Source organism: Theobroma cacao, chromosome 9, assembly GCF_000208745.1.
Source record: "Theobroma cacao cultivar B97-61/B2 chromosome 9, Criollo_cocoa_genome_V2, whole genome shotgun sequence".
NCBI classification, from domain to species: Eukaryota; Viridiplantae; Streptophyta; class Magnoliopsida; order Malvales; family Malvaceae; genus Theobroma; species Theobroma cacao.
Genome location: NC_030858.1, coordinates 10,998,761 through 11,016,760, shown reverse-complemented (window position 1 = coordinate 11,016,760; position 18,000 = coordinate 10,998,761). Strand labels below are relative to the sequence as shown.

Below are 18,000 nucleotides of genomic sequence, written 5' to 3'. Positions count from 1 at the left end.
TGCCCCTGTGAGCAAAAAAAAAAATGTTATGTTATGATTTGAAAATGATTTGTAATCCTTCGTATTTTGATTTTTTGATAACTATTGCTCACCGGGGAGATACGGAAGCTGATACGAGAGCCTTGCGAGGTTTCGATCGACATTCGGGGTGAAGAATGTTTGTCGAGGCTTCGCGACGATTGTCACGGGCTCGATGGGGAGTTCCGGGTCGTGACACTAAACTTACCTTGTTTAGTTTCACCTCTAGTCTCCCTAACCTTTTGGACTGGTGCAGACTAGTCCTCTATTAATGCCATCTTCCTCTTCCTTGAACCTTGGCTTTAATACCAAAATGTCACGAGCTAGAAATTAAGTTCAACCTCATGCAACGTTAAACTTTGAAAATAAAGCTTAAATAAGCTTATAAATCACAAACTTACGTGGCCAATCCAAAAGATATATTTAATAAATGGTGGAAAGCTCATACTTATATACCCAATATCCACCTTATCTCTTCTTGACGTGAGAACCGTGACACCATTTACATCGTTAATTTTTTATAAGAAAACATAGTTAATTTTGACATAATTTGGTTTAAATTTCAATTTTAGATTGTATGTGAGTGATTCAGTTGTAAGCATAAGTAAATTATTGTGTTTATTAGTAATTTAGTAAATATTTATAAAATTTTAAATTAATGCAAGAACTGGAAAAATTCTTAGGTGCGACTGATCGTCCGTAGTAGTTAAGAGCTACCGTCGCCAAAGCAATTAGGGTAACCCTTATGTCTGACCCTTTCCCCTTTCTTATCTTCTTCTCCCTATTCGTTTGGTGTGCGCCGCTCCTCACACAAGTCAAACCCTAACCCCTTTTCGCCGGCGGGCGAACTCCAACCCACCGCGCCGCCGCCTTGTCTCACCTCTCTATTTCTTCTCTCGGGTTCCAACTCAGGCAGGTCCGGGTTAGGAGTCGGCCCAATCTTCTTCCTTTTTTCATTTCCTCGATTCCTTCTTTCTCGTCCTTTTCCGGTCAGTCCTTGGTGCAGAAGCTGTTAAAGGGATCGAGTTTGTTTAAAGTGCACAAGTGTCAATATCGGCTTCCTTTTCGTGCTATACTCTTTGTTAGAATCTTACCCTGGGCCTGATATAAAATTTGTGTCAATATCGGGTGCATCCTGCACTGGAAAAGCATTGCAAGAGTAGCCGTCACGCAGTTTAACCATTTCCCCCCAGATCAGTGCTAAGACTTCCACATAAGCAGGTACGTTGGTAACGTTTCTGCTGATGCTAACCATTTTCTTGTCTTAAAAAATCTCATAATTCCATGTCACTTTGGCTCATTTATTATCTTCTTTTTCTGATCTTCATAGCTTTTCTAATTATCTTTGAAACTTAAGAAAAATAAATTCATACGAATTGAATCAGTTATTTTGTCAACTACGTTGAAATCTGAAATTAACGCTTGTGTGAAATCCGTTTTAGGTTTGGGGAGTTTTTTTAATCTGAGCATGGATTCCTCAAAGCGAGAAACAAACCTGAAAAAAGCCCCCAAAACAATGACGAAGAAGGAAACCGAAGAGTTCCAATTCGTCGTTTACAGTACCATGACTCAGCAGAAAGAGGTCTTCAAGCCCAAAATCCCCGGAAAAGTTGGCATGTATGTCTGTGGTGTCACCGCCTATGATTTCAGCCACCTTGGTCATGCTCGTGCTGCGGTTGCCTTTGATGTCCTTTACAGGTCTCTATAATTTGTTTGAGGAAGAAACCCTTAAAATGTTTTTTTTTATGGATATGGTTATGAATTGGTTGCTGACTAAATCCTGGATTGGAATTATGTAGGTACTTACAACACTTGGGCTATGAGGTTACTTATGTGCGGAATTTTACTGATGTCGATGATAAGGCATGGATTCTGATCCATTGGCTCTTTGGTTTTCTATTGCTGTTATATCTCGGGGCAATGTCCATTGTTTTATGTTGAAGTGATACTTAATCATTTTAATGAAATGCATTAAACTTTATATAAATTCATTTACACATATGGTAGGTTTGAAACCACACTTAGTTTTTCCTTTTCAAGTTTATTTGAATATTTTGCTTGCCACATTTCCCAACTGATGGCAGGAACAAAAGCATAAGGACTTCTGCATGACATATTAATTTCTTGTTGGACTTTTTTTAGAGCATCCTGTCCCGCTGAGTGTAGATGAGGGAATGTTTTTCTCTTGCTGTGAATGTTTTTCTACCTTTGCTTACTGACTACTGGTCCATCACTCATCTCTCAAGTCCCCAATTTTGTCTTCCTCATTTATGTTGAGAGTACTAATGCTTGGACTTCGGCAGATAATTCGTCGGGCAAATGAGACTGGAGAAGATCCATTAAGTTTGAGTGACCGATACTGTAAAGAATATAATGTAGATATGGCTGATCTACAGTGCCTTTCTCCAACACATGAGCCACGTGTGTCTGATCACCTTGAGCAGATCAAAGATATGATAACTCAGGTTTTCTCCCTCTGAATATGCTCCTTTTTTGTGTAGACATATAGATACCGCACCACCTCTCTTCCCTTTGCACCCTTGCATCTCTCTCTCTCTCTCTGTAAAAATGTAGTGCTCATAATCATGATCAAGCACACTGTTGCATTTCTACTGTTACTTTAGGGAAATTCTCATAAGAATCCATGATAACACTTTATTTATATATGTAATGCATGTATGTATGTATTTTTTGCATTAACAAAAAATTAAGACATTTAAATGGTAATATGTGGTAGTTATATATTCAGCTCATTTACCCTATTGTTTTGATAGAATGTGTTTGATCTACCGTATGCCTGCAATACTCTGCATCTGCCCTATGATTATCATTGATGTAGCCAGAGGAAATGTATGAAATGGTCCATTCCCTGTTCTTATAAGTGGCATTTTAGAAGTTTTCCTTTTAATATTGACCACGAAGAAGCAGAGCACTTTTCAACCTTTGTAAAGCTGCCACTTTATATTGAGCTAAAGTTGCCCAATTTCATTGTTTGAGAGTTATTGAGCTAAAGTTACCCATGCCCTGAGAGATGCTTTGTTTTGTGAGAGCTACAATCCACCCTCTACTTTACCTGTTAAAATATATTGGCTTATACACTTACTTTATTTTCTCTCAATATTTCCATTTCTTTTATTGACTTTGCTGTTGTTGTGTTATAGTCAAATATTGCTAAAGACACTTTTATTTCTTTTGTCTCTTGCTAAGTGTAAAGGAAATGCTTCTTGTGCAATTGTTTTCCCAATAGCTTTTTCCTATATTTGCATTTTGCAGATTATAAACAAAGACTTTGGATATGTGGTTGATGGGGATGTGTTTTTTGCTGTTGATAAATTCCCAAATTATGGCAAGTTATCCGGGCAGAAGCTGGAAAACAATAGAGCTGGTGAACGTGTTGCTGTTGACTCAAGGAAGCGTAATCCTTCTGACTTTGCATTATGGAAGGTGCGAAACCTACTTAAGTTAACTGCTTGGTACAGTTTAGGGGTGTAATTGAACCAGGCCGAGCCAAGCAATACAGTGCCAGGCTTGAGCACTTATTTTTTATAAAGACTTAGAGGCTTTTGAGCTACATCTTTTTGTGCTCAAGCTCATCTTGAAAAATAATCGAGCTGCTTGAGTTCAAATTGATTAAGCTCAGTTATTATTAAATTTAAGTAAGTTGCTAAGAAACTCAACCCAGGCTCAAGCTCGAACTTGAATTCAAAACTTAAATAAAACTTAATAATATGTAAATAAATATTATATATTATTTATATATGTATAATTAAAAATTCAAAAGCTCAATAAGTTTGTGAGACACTTGAGCCAAGTATTTCAAAGTTTTAAAGGTTACTTGACTCATTACTCGAACAGCTTGAGCATGAACACTCTCAATAGTGAATGAGTCATGCTCGAGTATTATTTGTCTGAATATTTATATCTAAAATGAAAAGGAGAAAGTGATTATTTCTATTGATTGATTTAAGGACTGTTGGATCTGGGAGGAGTTAGGGTTTCATGGTTCTAAGAAGGAAGAATCATCTGATTTTAAACTTGTTAGAGAAGGCAGCAGCAAAAATGGGAAAGGTTATGTAAGTTTAAAATATGAAGAATAAAAAGAAGAATTAGATTATGAGAGTGATAGATTAAAAACTTTTTAGATATTAGGGCCTCAATAACAAATGAAACCTATAATTTAAGTGAACCTACCAAAATATGAGAAGTATATATGTAATTGTAGACTCTAAAACTTTTCCTTAAACACTGGTAATGGGACTTTTAAATAGGCAACTATATAACGTACAAGGATGTCAAGCCCTAATTACAAAAATAAACCAATAATTTGTAGGAGTTGTAAAATACATATTTTCTCCCTACATTTTAAGAACATGCTAATTTCTGAAATTCTCAAGTTGCATAACATATAATTTCAAAACCTGTTCATCTATTCTCATTCTGCATCAGTCACCTACCATTTATAATGTTGGCAACATCTCTGAGTTTTGATATTTAAAAATTGTTTCAGGCTGCAAAGCCAGGTGAGCCATCTTGGGACAGCCCATGGGGACATGGACGACCTGGGTGGCACATAGAATGCAGCGCAATGAGTGCACATTATTTAAGTTTCAAATTTGACATTCATGGTGGTGGGCTTGATTTGATTTTCCCACACCATGAAAATGAGATTGCTCAGAGTTGTGCTGCATGCCAGGAGAGTGACGTGAGTTATTGGATGCACAATGGACATGTTACTAATAACAATGAGAAGATGTCAAAATCTTTAGGTAACTTTTTCACAATCCGCCAGGTAACGTTGGGGCTGGTTATCTGTTTTATTTTTCCTCCTCTGGTGAAGATCACAGAAGTTGTATTCTCATATGAGCTTCCTTGTTTGTGGTCATTTATGCATTTTCTTCTAGATTACTGAGAGATATCATCCACTGGCTTTGAGATACTTCTTGATAAGTGCCCACTACCGTTCTCCTCTCAATTACTCTGTTGTGCAGCTGGAAGGTGCATCTGAAGCTGTATTTTATATATATCAGGTTGGAAGCTTATTTCACTTCTCATCATATTTTAGCCTGGCAACAGGCATGTGCTGGTCAGAGCTCAGACATCTTGACACAGTTATTTGGCCTTTTAGGGTTAAAATTTGTTCCTAGGATTTGTTTACTCAGAAGGGCTTGCATATGTGCATGGTACATGGATGCATGAGTGTGCCTTTTTTTATTTCTTGGAGTTCCTGCTTTGTGTGATGTGGCCCCTGGCTGCTTAAAATTTCTTCTATAATTGATAACAATTGCACTATGGGTAGATTTTTGTCTCCTTCCAGTTAAAAGTACTCAAAAGAATTACTGTGATTTGTTGGTGTGAAAATACATAGTAATTGTTTTTCTGAGTTGGCCCAAAGACACTGAGTTATAATTCACTAGCATAGTCAAGTGTACCTGGACTTTAGATTCAATTCTTTGGAAAATTATCCTCACCTGCATCGATGTACAGACTTTGAAAGATTGTCAAGATGCATTATTACAACTGCAAGAAGAAAGGCCTAAGGATGGCAAACCAGCTCGGACTACTCCAGATGCCCAGGAATGTATTAGCAAGCTATGCAGTGAATTCCAGGCAAAAATGTCAGATGACTTGAGCACTTCACTTATACTGACTGGGGCCTTTCTAGAAGCACTGAAGTTAATAAACAATTTGTTGACCATGCTAAAGGTATGCTTTGGGAACCCTTTCTGTTTATCTTCCAGCATGCTGATCTCTCTCTCTCTCTCTCTCTTTCTCTCTCTCTCTGCACACACACATATATTCGGTCTTGGGTCATGTGTATGCAGGATAACATACATATTCTATTTGAATTTGACAGAAGAAGCAACAAAAGCAACAAAGATTATCTGTAATTCAATCCCTTACAGAAGTTGAAAAAGAAGTTAAGAAAGTTTTAGATGTTCTTGGATTGCAGCCACCTTGCTCTTATGCTGAGGTGATGAGCTTTTATTTTGTATTATGATGTTATGGATGCATGCCGGCTGTCAAAATTTAACTCTACAGAAGGATTTTCTGCTGAACAGGTTTTGCTGCAATTGAGGGACAGGGCATTAACAAGAGCAGGGTTGGTGGAAGATGATGTGTTGCGTCTAATTAGTGAAAGGGTAGAAGTGAGGAGAAACAAAGATTTCTTAAAAAGTGATCAGATGAGAGCTGATTTGCAAGCAAAGGGCATTGCACTTATGGATGTCGGCACAGAGACAATTTGGAGACCTTGTGTTCCTGTTCAACAAGAACTGGAAGTAGTGCCACCAGGAGGTTAGAAGGTGCCTGCTGAATCTGTACGAGAATTGAAAGGCATCAATTGATTCAAGTTGATGACAGTACCTGGAAAGTGATGATTGTTACTGTCAAACTAGTAACTGATATCAAGACCATAAATACACAGTTTTGATTTGTATTTTTGTAAAATTTGGGGGTCTTTCCCTTGTGCCCCTATGGAGCTGTAATGAAGAACCATGGGGTCTTTCCCTTGTTCGTGTCCGGCGCCTAGGTAGCATAGACAGTCAGCGAGCCAAATTTTTTCCAATTTTATTATACAGGTCGAGAAAATACAACATACAAACGGAATTGCTAATAATTTTGATTTGGGTTTGGAAATACTGGGAAATTTTGTAAGGTTCCTGGTCACATGATACTTGAAACTGAATTTGCAATAACTTTTCTATCGATTTGGAAGGCAGATTTTAGCATGGGTGAGTAAACAGTAACGAGTCACTGCCAATCGGCTCTAACCCTTGATAATAGGAAAGGAAGATGTCAATGGAGATGAAGCGGGATGCAAATTGGGAGGAATGGTTGATTTATAATCAGTGCATTACACAAAGACATTTATGTATGCTAATTACAAGTAACAGAAGAATAAAGTTGAGAAGAATTGGTGTTTTGATCAATGTCAACATTTGGAGAATTGCTAGTAGATGGGCAATTAGGAATGGGACGGTCGGAATGTAAAATTGGAGGAGATTTGAGTGGTAGAATTAGGATAAACAAAACAATTTTCTATATGGTGTAGAAGAACAATGAGAAAACTGGTTTGATCATTATGATAAGAGAAACAATTGAATGTAATATTGATCATTATGTGTAAGTGGATGACTATGAAATGAAAATATATGTTGAGAAAAAATCACATCCCTGGATGTAAAGATCTTCTGTGCATTCAAATCATACAACTTGGATCCTTTAATTCCTATTAGATATCCAAGAAAGACACTGTTTAGTTCTAGGATCAATTTTTTTCTATGATTGGAGAGAGTAGAAGCTAAACACAATGAACCAAAAACTTTAAAATGAGATTAATCTGGTAGTTTGTTGAACAAAAGTTCCATAAGGTGATTTGTCTTTGAGAACAGGAGATGGAAGTCCGTTATAATACGTGCAGCAAGTAAAACACTCTCCAAAATTTAACAGGTAAAAGAGATTGAAACATAAGGGATCTTGCTACTGCTAACAAATGTCCATGCTTTCTTTCAATTACTCCATTTTGTTGAGAAGTACCAATACATGATAATTGAAGTATAATGCCTTGAGAAGAGTAAAATTTAATCAATTTAAATTCTTGAGCATTATCAATTCTAATTTGCTTCATAGTAGTATCAAATTGATTTTTAACAAGATGACAAAACGAAGGAATGTAGCAATAACATCTGACTTTGTTTTGAGTAAAAGACCCATGTAAATCTGGAAAAATCATCTATAATAGTTAAAAATTAATGATGTCAATAATGGTAGAAACTGCATATGGCCCCTAAACATCCATGTGAATCAATTCAAAAGGTTTAATGGTGCTTTCTACATGAATAGGAAATTGCAATCTTTTCTACTTTACCAAAGGGTAGATTTGACAAACATGATCACTAAGAATGTGAAACACAATAAGAAAACACTGCTAAATTTGTTCTATTATTGACAGAGAAGGATGACCTAACATAGAGTACCAAATATCAAACCCTTTATAAACAGAATTACAAAAATTTATAGGAAATTTGAAAGAAACAAATTCTAGCAGTTTAGGGGCATTTTTGTCAACTTAATCGAGAAATTGCTTAGGTACAATTGGAACAAATTTTCCAACAACATTACCAGTATACAACTTTCTTTGCAAGAAATAAAGGCCAGCTTGCACCTTGGCATGCACAATCATTGTCCATGAAAGGGTTTCTTGAATAATGCAATATGAATATGTTAGAAATCTTAACTCAATAATAACGAGGAAATATCCAAGAGGGAGTGAATTGGATTTAAAAAATCTTTTCAACAAATTGAACTTTCAATGAAGACAAGTTCTCAAATTTATTTTCACTTTAGAGTATGTCAAAAATAATTTAGAAACCAAATTTAATAAGCAACTTAATGAACACACAAGTTTGAAAACAAATTTTCCAAACTCTTTGAAAGTAACATGTGAAAGTGAAGAGTAAACAAATTTCTAAACCTTCTTCAAAATAAAATGCACAAGTTCAAAGAGTAAAAAGAAGAGAGAAAAGACATAAAGAATTTATAAAGATTCAGCCCTCTCTATAGATTCTTACATCTCCCTTGGCTCACCAAGAAGTTTGAAATCTATTATAAAAGCTATTGTTTCAAAAGATCAAGCATAATCGTTACAAAGCACTGCTTTTCATGGATCAAGCATAACCCTTGCCTTTTCATGGATCAAGCATAACCCTTGCCTTTTCATTGATCAAGAATAACAGTTGTCTTTTCAAAGATCAAGCACAACCATTGTTTTTTGAAGGATCAAGCATAACCTTTACAACATTGCCTTTTGAAGGTTTAGACATAACCTTTTCTCTCTTACAACTTTAAATAGCAAGGTTATCTCTAGAAGGTGGATTTTTCTAAGTAGGTACATTGATGGAACAATAGAATAATGATATAGATGATTACTATAGCTAAGAGTGAAGGCACAAAGAATTTGAAGCTTTAGCTCGGTTTCTCTTCCTTTTTCCTCTTTTTCTTCATATCATTTGATTCTTGATCAAATTATCTTTTTCTCTACTCTTCTCACACCCAAAATTTGTTGGAGAAGTCCTTTTTATGCTTGGAAAAAGTTTGGAGCCGTTGGGGATGATGTGGTAGAAAAACTAGCCATTTTTCTTGTCTTTTGTTAGCTTTATGATTGATTCTTGTTTTAATATGACAAAAGCTAATGATCAAAATATTGAATGCCTAAGGCATTAGGACTTTAATGAAAAGACCCTATGAATTTGATTGACAAATATGCTGTGTCAAGCCCAACTCTATAAAATATTTACCATGTCATTCATGTGCTTGATAATATGTTTGCATACTTGGAAAGCCCCGAAAAATCGTTAAAAGTCGGTAGTGAACCTAGTGGTACAACTAAACTGAATTAAGCCTCGAACTAGTCCAAATAGAGATTTTAAGATAAAATTGAGAATTTTATAAACCCATAATGACTTAATATGGTGATTCGGAGTTCGAGGATTGATTTGGAGTCAAATTGGAATTTTCCACGAAGTAGGGGCAAAATGGTCATTTTGCTACCCAAGGGTAAAATTGGAATTTTACACCACCCAACACTTGTCATGCCTAAGGATTTCATCCATTAACATTTTATATTATGGATAATTGAGATATTTTATGTGGTGGTGAAAGAAAGCTTAGTTGTTAAGTGTTAAACATGGACCAATGGAATGGTGACAAGTGGCAAGCTTTCATTTCTTTATAATTTACATTAAAAATCAGCACATGACTCTCCCATTTCACTCCTATATGTTCGGCCTCACCAAGGAAAAGAGGAAAGAAAGAAAGAACAAAACCCTAGTTAGAAAAATTCAAGAGAAAATTTTGGAATTTCAAGGAATCAAGTGACAAAAGGTAAGATTTTTCAATTTTAGCTTGAGATCTATCTTTCCTAAGCATTCTTTCTCATTTTCCATGGTTGAAATTCATGATTTCATGATGGATCCCTTGTTGGCCGAACCTAGGGGGAGAAGATTTGATGATGAATTTAGTTAGAAAACATGTTATTCTAGTGTTTTTAGTTGGTTGGTGATGTGTAGCATGAAAAGCAAACAAGAAAAATTCATGTTCTTCCATCACCCTCATTGGCCGAATCTTCCTTATGGTATGTTGATGGTGGATTTGATTTTATTTTAAGTGATTTGGTTAGGAATTAATGATTTATGGTGTAAAAATCAAGTATGAAAAACCATAGTGTTTATGCACCCACCATGGCCGAATTTCATAAGGAACCTAGTGATGATGATTCTTGTGATATCTTGTGTTATTTAGTTAGAATTTAATGAATGGTGGTGATGGAAATCGAAAATGGTAATTTTAAAGTATAGTTCTTTTAGTAAATAAGTTGAATAACAATGAGAAAGTCAAGCTCATTGAGGCGCTTTGGTGTATTTTGGGACATTGGAAGTGTGATGAATATAATTGGAGTCAATTTGGATGTTTTGGTTAAATCAAAGGTGGAGAGTTCGAATTAGGTCGAAAACCGATCCATTCCGATCACAATTGAACCAATGTGTAACACCGTCTTTAAGTGACTATCCAAACAACCTCATGCATTCATATAGAGCCTGAAATAGATTTATAATGACATGACACAATATATTGAATTATTTGTCGTGTATTGTGTATAGGTGGTGAGTTTTCTAACAAGGGTAAAGACATTGTGCCAGAGGACCAAGAATAAGAGTATTTCGAACTCTCGATATTGTGAGAAACTTTATTATCGTCTTAATTATCTAAAGTAGTTTTTATTCATTTTTGTGATTTTATAGAAAAATGAGTTTAAATGGTAAATCCTTATGTTTTATAAGTAAAATGTGATTAAATGAAATGAGTTTTATAAATCATTTTAAAATTGAATGATGATTTTAAAAATTGAGTAATTAGAGACTGTTTGATTGTGTTGTAAATTTATAGTTTGAATTGAATGGCTTATGGTGATATTTGCATGAATGGCTGAATTGGAAATTGTGTTAAAATTATATGGACTGTTTATTTTGCCTTAACAGGCTGGGTAGTAACATAATTGCCATGTCATGCTGCCGAAACTTTTATTGTTTTGGTGGGATATTGATTAGTCACTGCAGTGGTGGGTTTTAGTGGACCAGCCCATTAGAGATGGGCACGGTAAACCCGGTTATATTTTACCTCGATACGAGAGGCACGGAAGGTATCTCCTAAGGTAAAGCTTTAGAGTTCACTACACGCTAAACCACCACATGAGGGTGAACTCAGCCAACTCCAAGGAACGACTATGCTTTTAAACGTAAAAATGTGTTTTATGCGTATATGAACTTTTCTTTAACAGCCTTAGCGGACTAGGTTGGATGCCCCGGCAAAGGTATCCCCGAGAATGAGTTTTGGCACGAGCCAAATTTTTAAGAAATTCATAAGCCATGTTGATTATTTGAGTGAAATGAATTTATTTTGTTTAGTTGAAATGAGTTTGAAATGTTATGAATCATAGTACGATGAACTATTTTAAGTTATCTCTATTTACTTGGCTTTATATATTTTAGATGATGTTTGTTTACTCACTGAGTTTATATAAACTCACTACCCTCCTTTTCACTCATTCTAGGCTCAGGATAGTCTGTAGATAACTGATTTCGTCGAGAGCTATAGTTGAATTTGCATCATCAAAAAAAAAAATAAATCGTAGGTTCGCAACCTTCGTTACTTTTGGTCATTCGAGGGGGCCCACATGTCATTGTAAATTAAATTACACACTCTGGCTCACTGTGTTACTGTATGTACAAATTTATTTTACTTTTACGCTATAAAAATTATTTACGGATATCTCTATAAATATTATTTCATAAGAAAATGAAATATTTTATTTAATATTTTTATTTTATTCTAATAGCTATCATTTCACTTTAAAAGAATGTTTTAGACATCTAAACTTATTTTTGGTTATAAAAAATGTATATTTCACTCATATACTACATTTTTAGATGGTTTTGAAATTTTTGACAAAAAATGACCAAAATACCCTTGTAAGATGAAAATTATTATTTTTATTGTTTTGGTTTGGAAATAGCTTATAATCTTTTAAAATATGATATTAGCAACTGTTGCTCATAGGGGAGGTGAGAAAACTGATATTAAAGCCTTGCGGGGTTTCGGTTGGCATTCTAGGTAATGAATGTCTATCGAGACATCGCGACGATTGTCACGGGCTCGAAGGGAGTACCGGGTCGTGACATGTTGAGTACTTAAGTTCAATACTTGTTAAGAGGCTTAAACTAAACTGAAGAACTAAGACCTTAAGTGAAGGTATCGAGACTTTTTGCTTTGTATGCCTCAAGAAATAACTTAAGTATGAAGGTGCATCAAGACAACTCTGGACGATAATGAGATACAATGAAAAGAAAGAGCAGAACTCCAGAAAGCAAGCATCGGTGTATCAAGACCTTGCTTTTAATATTCACTGTCCAAAGAAGAAGTCCTAATGTATCCAGATAGTAGATCTCTAATACTAAGACAACACTTTTAAAGAACACAAAACAAAGAGGATGTGTCTAAATATTGAGACATAATGAAATGGTATCAAGATCGAAAACTGCAATAATCAAAATTCTAAAGATTAAGTGCTCATGTGTCAAGATCAGCTTGTAAGCATTTTGAGACATTATCTTGAGAAGTGAATTCTAGAGAGCAAGCTGCAACGGATCGAGACCAAGAAAATGAAGTATTGAGATAAGGCTTTGTCAGAATTGCTTAAGGAACATTAACGTATCAAGAAAGGCATATAGAGTATCAAGACATCAGTGGAGAGTGGAACTTAAAGTATCGAGACCGAAATCGTAAAGTATCGAGACATCACATCAAACAAGCTAGAAGAAGACAAAGATAATGGCTAGAATTTTGAATTTCAAAAGCCAAACGGCTAGATTGAGGTCTCTTGATACAAATAAAATGCTATAACTCATTTGTGAGTTGAGAGAGCACATTGAGAAGAAATCCTACGCAAAAGTGAATCCTTCAAGAGAAAACTCTTCATTCTCATTCTTCAAACTTAGTGTTCTCATCCCTTGTTGATTGTTGAGTTGAACTTCTACTCTTTCATCAGGCCTTCATTCCTCTCTTAATATTTATTATTGTACTTCACCTACTTAGAGGCAGACTTGAGCTAAAATCTCGTTCTTGTAATCCTCGTAAAGGTTATTTCTTGCCTTTGAAAACATAAAGTTCTTTAAAGTGGTTATACCTTAACCCTTGAAAAGGTAATGTTAAGGGTTATACCTTAGTTTGTGAAAGGTAAAGAACTTTTGCTTAATCTTTGAAAAAGTAAATGTATAGGTTCTGCTTAAACCTTGAAAAAGCAAGTGTAAGGGTTGTGCTTAAGCCCGTAAAAAAGCACCATTGTTTAGGTTATACTTCAGCCTTAAACTGTATTTGAGTTAGTGGATTACAAACTCCTTGGTGAGCCAAATGAGAGTACATAGGCATCAGGGCCGAATCTCTATAAAGCTCTTGTGTCCTTTGTGTTTGCTTTAATTTCTCACTTGTGTTCTTACTTGCATTACATCTAAAAGTTTTTCAACAAAGAACTTTCAAAACTCTTACTACTTGGTCTTAAAGGCTTTTAGTTTAGCATCGTAAAAGAGTTTTTGACTTGTAAAAACTAGGTTTTTCGAAGAGATTTCAAAATACTATGTCCACCCTTTCTTTAGAGGTTTACCCTTGAGCTTAATAATTTTAACAATTGGTATCGGAGCTTTTGTCTCAAATTGTTGGTTTAAACACCTTGAGGAAAAATCCTTTCAAGGTCAAAGACCATGACAATGCATCCTATAGCTACTTCTTTAGGTGAGGGTCAATATATGGTAAGACCTTATTTATTTAATGGTGAAAATTATCCTTATTAGAAATGTTTATACAAGCACATGATATAGACGTTTGGGGAATGTTATTTTAGAAGGTCCTCATATTCCTTGTAAGATGGCAAATGATAGATTAGTTTTGAAACCTAGGAAAATTTGGGATGATAAAGATAGGAAGCTTGTACAGCTTAATGCAATGGTTGTAAATACTTTATATTGTGCATTAAGACCAAAGGAATTCAATAAAGTGTTGATGTCTAAAAATGGAAAAGAGATTTAGGACACATCAAAAACCTTGCGTGAAGGCACAACTTAAGTCAAGGAGTCAAAAATAGGATTACTCACTTATGAGTATGAGTTATTTAGGTTGAAGGAAGGAGAGACAATAACCCAAATGTATAAGAGGTTCACAAATATCATTGTTGGGTTGAAAGCTCTTAAGAAACACTTTCTAAATTCATAATTAGTGAAAAAGCTGCTGTATAGTTTACCTAAGGAATTGAGACTTAAGGTTGTAGCCATAGAAGAGGCTAGAAACTTAAACACCTTTGGATTAGATGAACTTATTGTCTCACTCCTTACTTATGAGATGTTTTTCTAGCATGAGAAAGAAATAAAGGAAGAGTTGAAGGAAAAGGAAAAAACAAAAAGTATTGCTCTTAAAACAACTCTTCAAAATGACAAAAAAGACTTGGAGAGTGAGAAAGAAAAAAATGATGCTATGATTGCCTTGTTGAACAAAAAGTTCAACAAATTCCTGAAAAACAAACAAGGTGGTCGAGAAAGAAGAATTCCCAAAAAGAAACCAAGATAGGAACAATCAATCAAGGAACCAAGCAAGGAGCAGATTATTTTCTATGATAGCAAAAGATCAAGACACATAAAACATGAGTGATCGAACTTCAAGAGAAGCATCTTAAAAAGGAAAGATATGGTGGCAACTTGGAGTGATGATGATGAATCTCAAAATGAAGTTGATGAAAAAGTTGCAAATTTTTGTCTCATGCGTCTTATTGATCCCAACAATGAAAAAAAGTGTTCACAAAAAAAATCACAACACCTTGAAGGTGGATGCTCCAACAACCAAGAGCAAATGGTGAACATGGAAGCAAAAGATGAACATGATGAAATTCTCTCATTTGACATGAGATCCATTGCAATAACCTCATATCAAGAAAAAATCAATCTTGGTACCAACATTACTTTTTGGAGAAATCTATCCGTGTTGGAAGAATTAAATGAGCAAATTTCTTCAAGAAAATGATCAAGTGACTTAGAGGATTATTAGAGATAGTCCCTTAAAGCTAAACAAGGAGATGAATGATTGGTACTTAAGTGATTGGAACATAATCCAACTCAATGCCAATGCCATGCTCATACTTTTTTCTGCACTTGAGGAAGACATACGTCAAAAAGTTTCACTATGTTTTGATCCCAAAGAAGTATGGGAAAAACTAGAAGAAATGTATGGAGGAGAAAGAAAACTTGAAGAAGATGACTATGAATTTGAAAGCTGAACTACTACTAATGAATTGAAAAAACTCCAACTCTCAAAAGAAGATTATGAGGTAAGTCTTATCTCGTGAATCATATTCTCTTTCAAATGATGATGTGGAAGAAGCTTTTTATGAACTGACTTGTGAATATGAGAAATTGAAGTTGAAACAGGAAGAAATGATTTCAAATCTCAATTTTCAAAATGAGTTTTTGTTGAATGCGAAAGCCATTTTAGAAGATGAGAAAAAAAGCTAAAATTAGAACTTGAAATTCATCTAAGAAAACTTGATGACTTGAAGAAAGAGAATGAAAGATTGAAAAACGATTTTGTCTCCTACAAAAAGAAAAATGAAAAATGATTAAACTATTGTTGAAATAAGCTTGTAAACAAGAGAGTCTGTATATTAAAACAAACAAGAAGGATCCAAAGATATTTGGATACCAAAGATCAATTGAAAATGTTTTTTGTAGGTAAGCTAAGGAATGAACAATTCATGGGAAAGAAAGAAATATACATATTTAGAAGAATGAGATGTGCTGTACACAATGAAACTATCAATAATTCTCCTCACATGGTATGAGCTGTTCACAAGGGCCAAAAATAAATGTGAAAGTGTTGAAGGTATGGATAAACTCATACTAAGAAATCTTGTTTGTTGATATGTTGATCTTGATGTACATTTATTTGAAGTGCTTATGTATATAATCATTAACTATACACATATTTATGCCTGTTGGCAGTTCATAGCATTGCACATCATGACATTCACGCACACATTCATTCATGTGAAAATCTTGTTTTTGAAAAGGGAGCTGCAAAGACAAGGTATCAAGACAATTACTTAATGTCTTGATACTCTTAAGAGACTTGATACTGATCACTTAGTGTATCAAGACACGAAACTTAGTAGTCAAAAGAAATAAAGAGCCCTAATTAAAGTATTGAGACTTTCCTTGAAGGTATTGACACCTCAAGTTGGGATGGCAAAAATTTGGTCACTTAAAAGAATCATGACTTTTTAGTTACTTATCATTACCAAAAACCATATTTGTCATATTTCCTTCACCTCTTAGCATATCTTGTTCAAATTCACTCCCAAAACACGAAAACTTTTCATATCTTGTTCAAATCCACTCCCAAAACAAAAAAACTTTTACACTCTTAACTACCTAATAATCAAACATGCCTCGAACCAAACGAGTAGCAAGGAGTCAAAGAATCAGCAAAATAGGAGATTTTTTTTTCACAAGTTATTGGAAATTCTCAAGAAATTTTCAAACCAGGGAGCAACTTAAAAAGTATAGAGTTATTTTTTCCTTTCTCGATGTATATCCTGGTAGATCGGTAGATTTCGAGTCATTAGAGAATCTTGGCTTTCCATACATAAAGAATCTTAAAAGATGAGGTTGGTTGGAGCTTCTGAAAATAACCAGAGCCTAATATGAAAAACCTTGTGAAGGTCTTTTACTCCAATGCCACTACATTCTATGCTGATAATGAGAGGGAAGAATCATATAATCATACTCATAGTCTTGTCACTTGGGTCATGTGGAAGAGGATAATAATTAATTCTATTACCATCAATGATATTCTTAATATTATGGATGATGGTCGATGTTCATATAGCCTCTGTAAATTTGTTAATGAGACTCAAATAGACAGAGAGCTGTTTGTGTTTCCACCACCCATGGAGTTAGGAGAAACTAATGCAAATCGATTAAGTCTCCATGATAGAATTCTTCATTTGATAATTTCTTGGAATATCAAACCTAATGGCGAAAAATATTCTCAAGTTTGAAATGAGGATCTATACTTCCTACGACACACCAAACATGGTCCCCCAATTAATCTTGTTGAGTTCATGTTTTAAGACATTGTTCAAATAATCAATGGTGGCAACAAAGCTCTGAAATTTGGGATGGCATTCAGTTAGATTCTAGATCATTTTGAAGTGGACGTTAGTGTTGATCCTCCCACCAATCTTAGGCCTCACACCATCATTAATGAGGATGCCATTCACAAGTTCAAGCATTAGTTGATTATCAGGTGATGGTATCCCAAAATTGTGATGCCTCCTTAAGCACAAGGACAAAGAGAGGCTGCTCCAGCAAAAGGTATTAATAATGAAAATTTTGAGACTCCTTTGGCTCCAACCACCATTGTCACATTAATGGTTGAAATGAAAGGTTACTTTGACAATGGAATCAACAAGCTTTTTGGTGAACTAAATAAGCTTAAAGAGATAGTTAGTCTTGTTAAAAGAGATGTTGCTTATCTTCTTCAGCACTATAATTCCATGACACGATCAACGTCACCAAATAACCCATGACCTCATATTTGGCTACCCTATCTTGATCTTGTTCAAGGGGGCACATTTTTTTAACATGATGGAACAACTCTCCAAATTATCATTTGCATCTATATACATTAGCATCGTCATACATTTGTCTTTTGTATATTGACATGGCTTAATGCTTATATTTCTCTTGTTAATATTTATAGCCATACTTATTGATGATGAATGAAAATTAGTTGGGATTCACTAGATTTCATTGCTTGATCTATTTTATTGTGAATATTTATATGGATTGCTTATGTGATATATATACTTGTGTTATATAATGCTTT

General features: G+C 34.8%; 1 protein-coding gene and 1 long non-coding RNA gene across 2 annotated transcripts; both read left to right on the top strand.

Moving 5' to 3' along the window:
• On the top strand, positions 742-6,656 carry LOC18589184 (cysteine--tRNA ligase 2, cytoplasmic). The gene is made up of 10 exons (XM_007014045.2): positions 742-1,239; positions 1,461-1,716; positions 1,818-1,881; positions 2,322-2,483; positions 3,292-3,462; positions 4,526-4,807; positions 4,920-5,045; positions 5,503-5,721; positions 5,873-5,989; positions 6,078-6,656. Exons 2-10 carry the CDS (start codon positions 1,487-1,489, stop codon positions 6,315-6,317), a joined length of 1,611 nt encoding a protein of 536 aa, XP_007014107.2. The 5' UTR covers positions 742-1,239; positions 1,461-1,486; the 3' UTR covers positions 6,318-6,656.
• LOC108663328 lies at positions 9,859-11,241 on the top strand. The gene is made up of 3 exons (XR_001929288.1): positions 9,859-9,900; positions 10,677-10,752; positions 11,055-11,241. It is a non-coding gene; the product is annotated as an uncharacterized LOC108663328 (long non-coding RNA).

Bases quoted from the DNA above. Each gene is read 5' to 3' on its own strand.
- LOC18589184 (XM_007014045.2), top strand. From the start codon at position 1,487: ATGGATTCCTCAAAGCGAGAAACAAACCTGAAAAAAGCCCCCAAAACA. The intron at 2,484-3,291 runs GTTTTCTCCCTC...TGCATTTTGCAG, and splicing joins TCAAAGATATGATAACTCAG to ATTATAAACAAAGACTTTGG. The intron at 5,722-5,872 runs GTATGCTTTGGG...TGAATTTGACAG, and splicing joins ATTTGTTGACCATGCTAAAG to AAGAAGCAACAAAAGCAACA.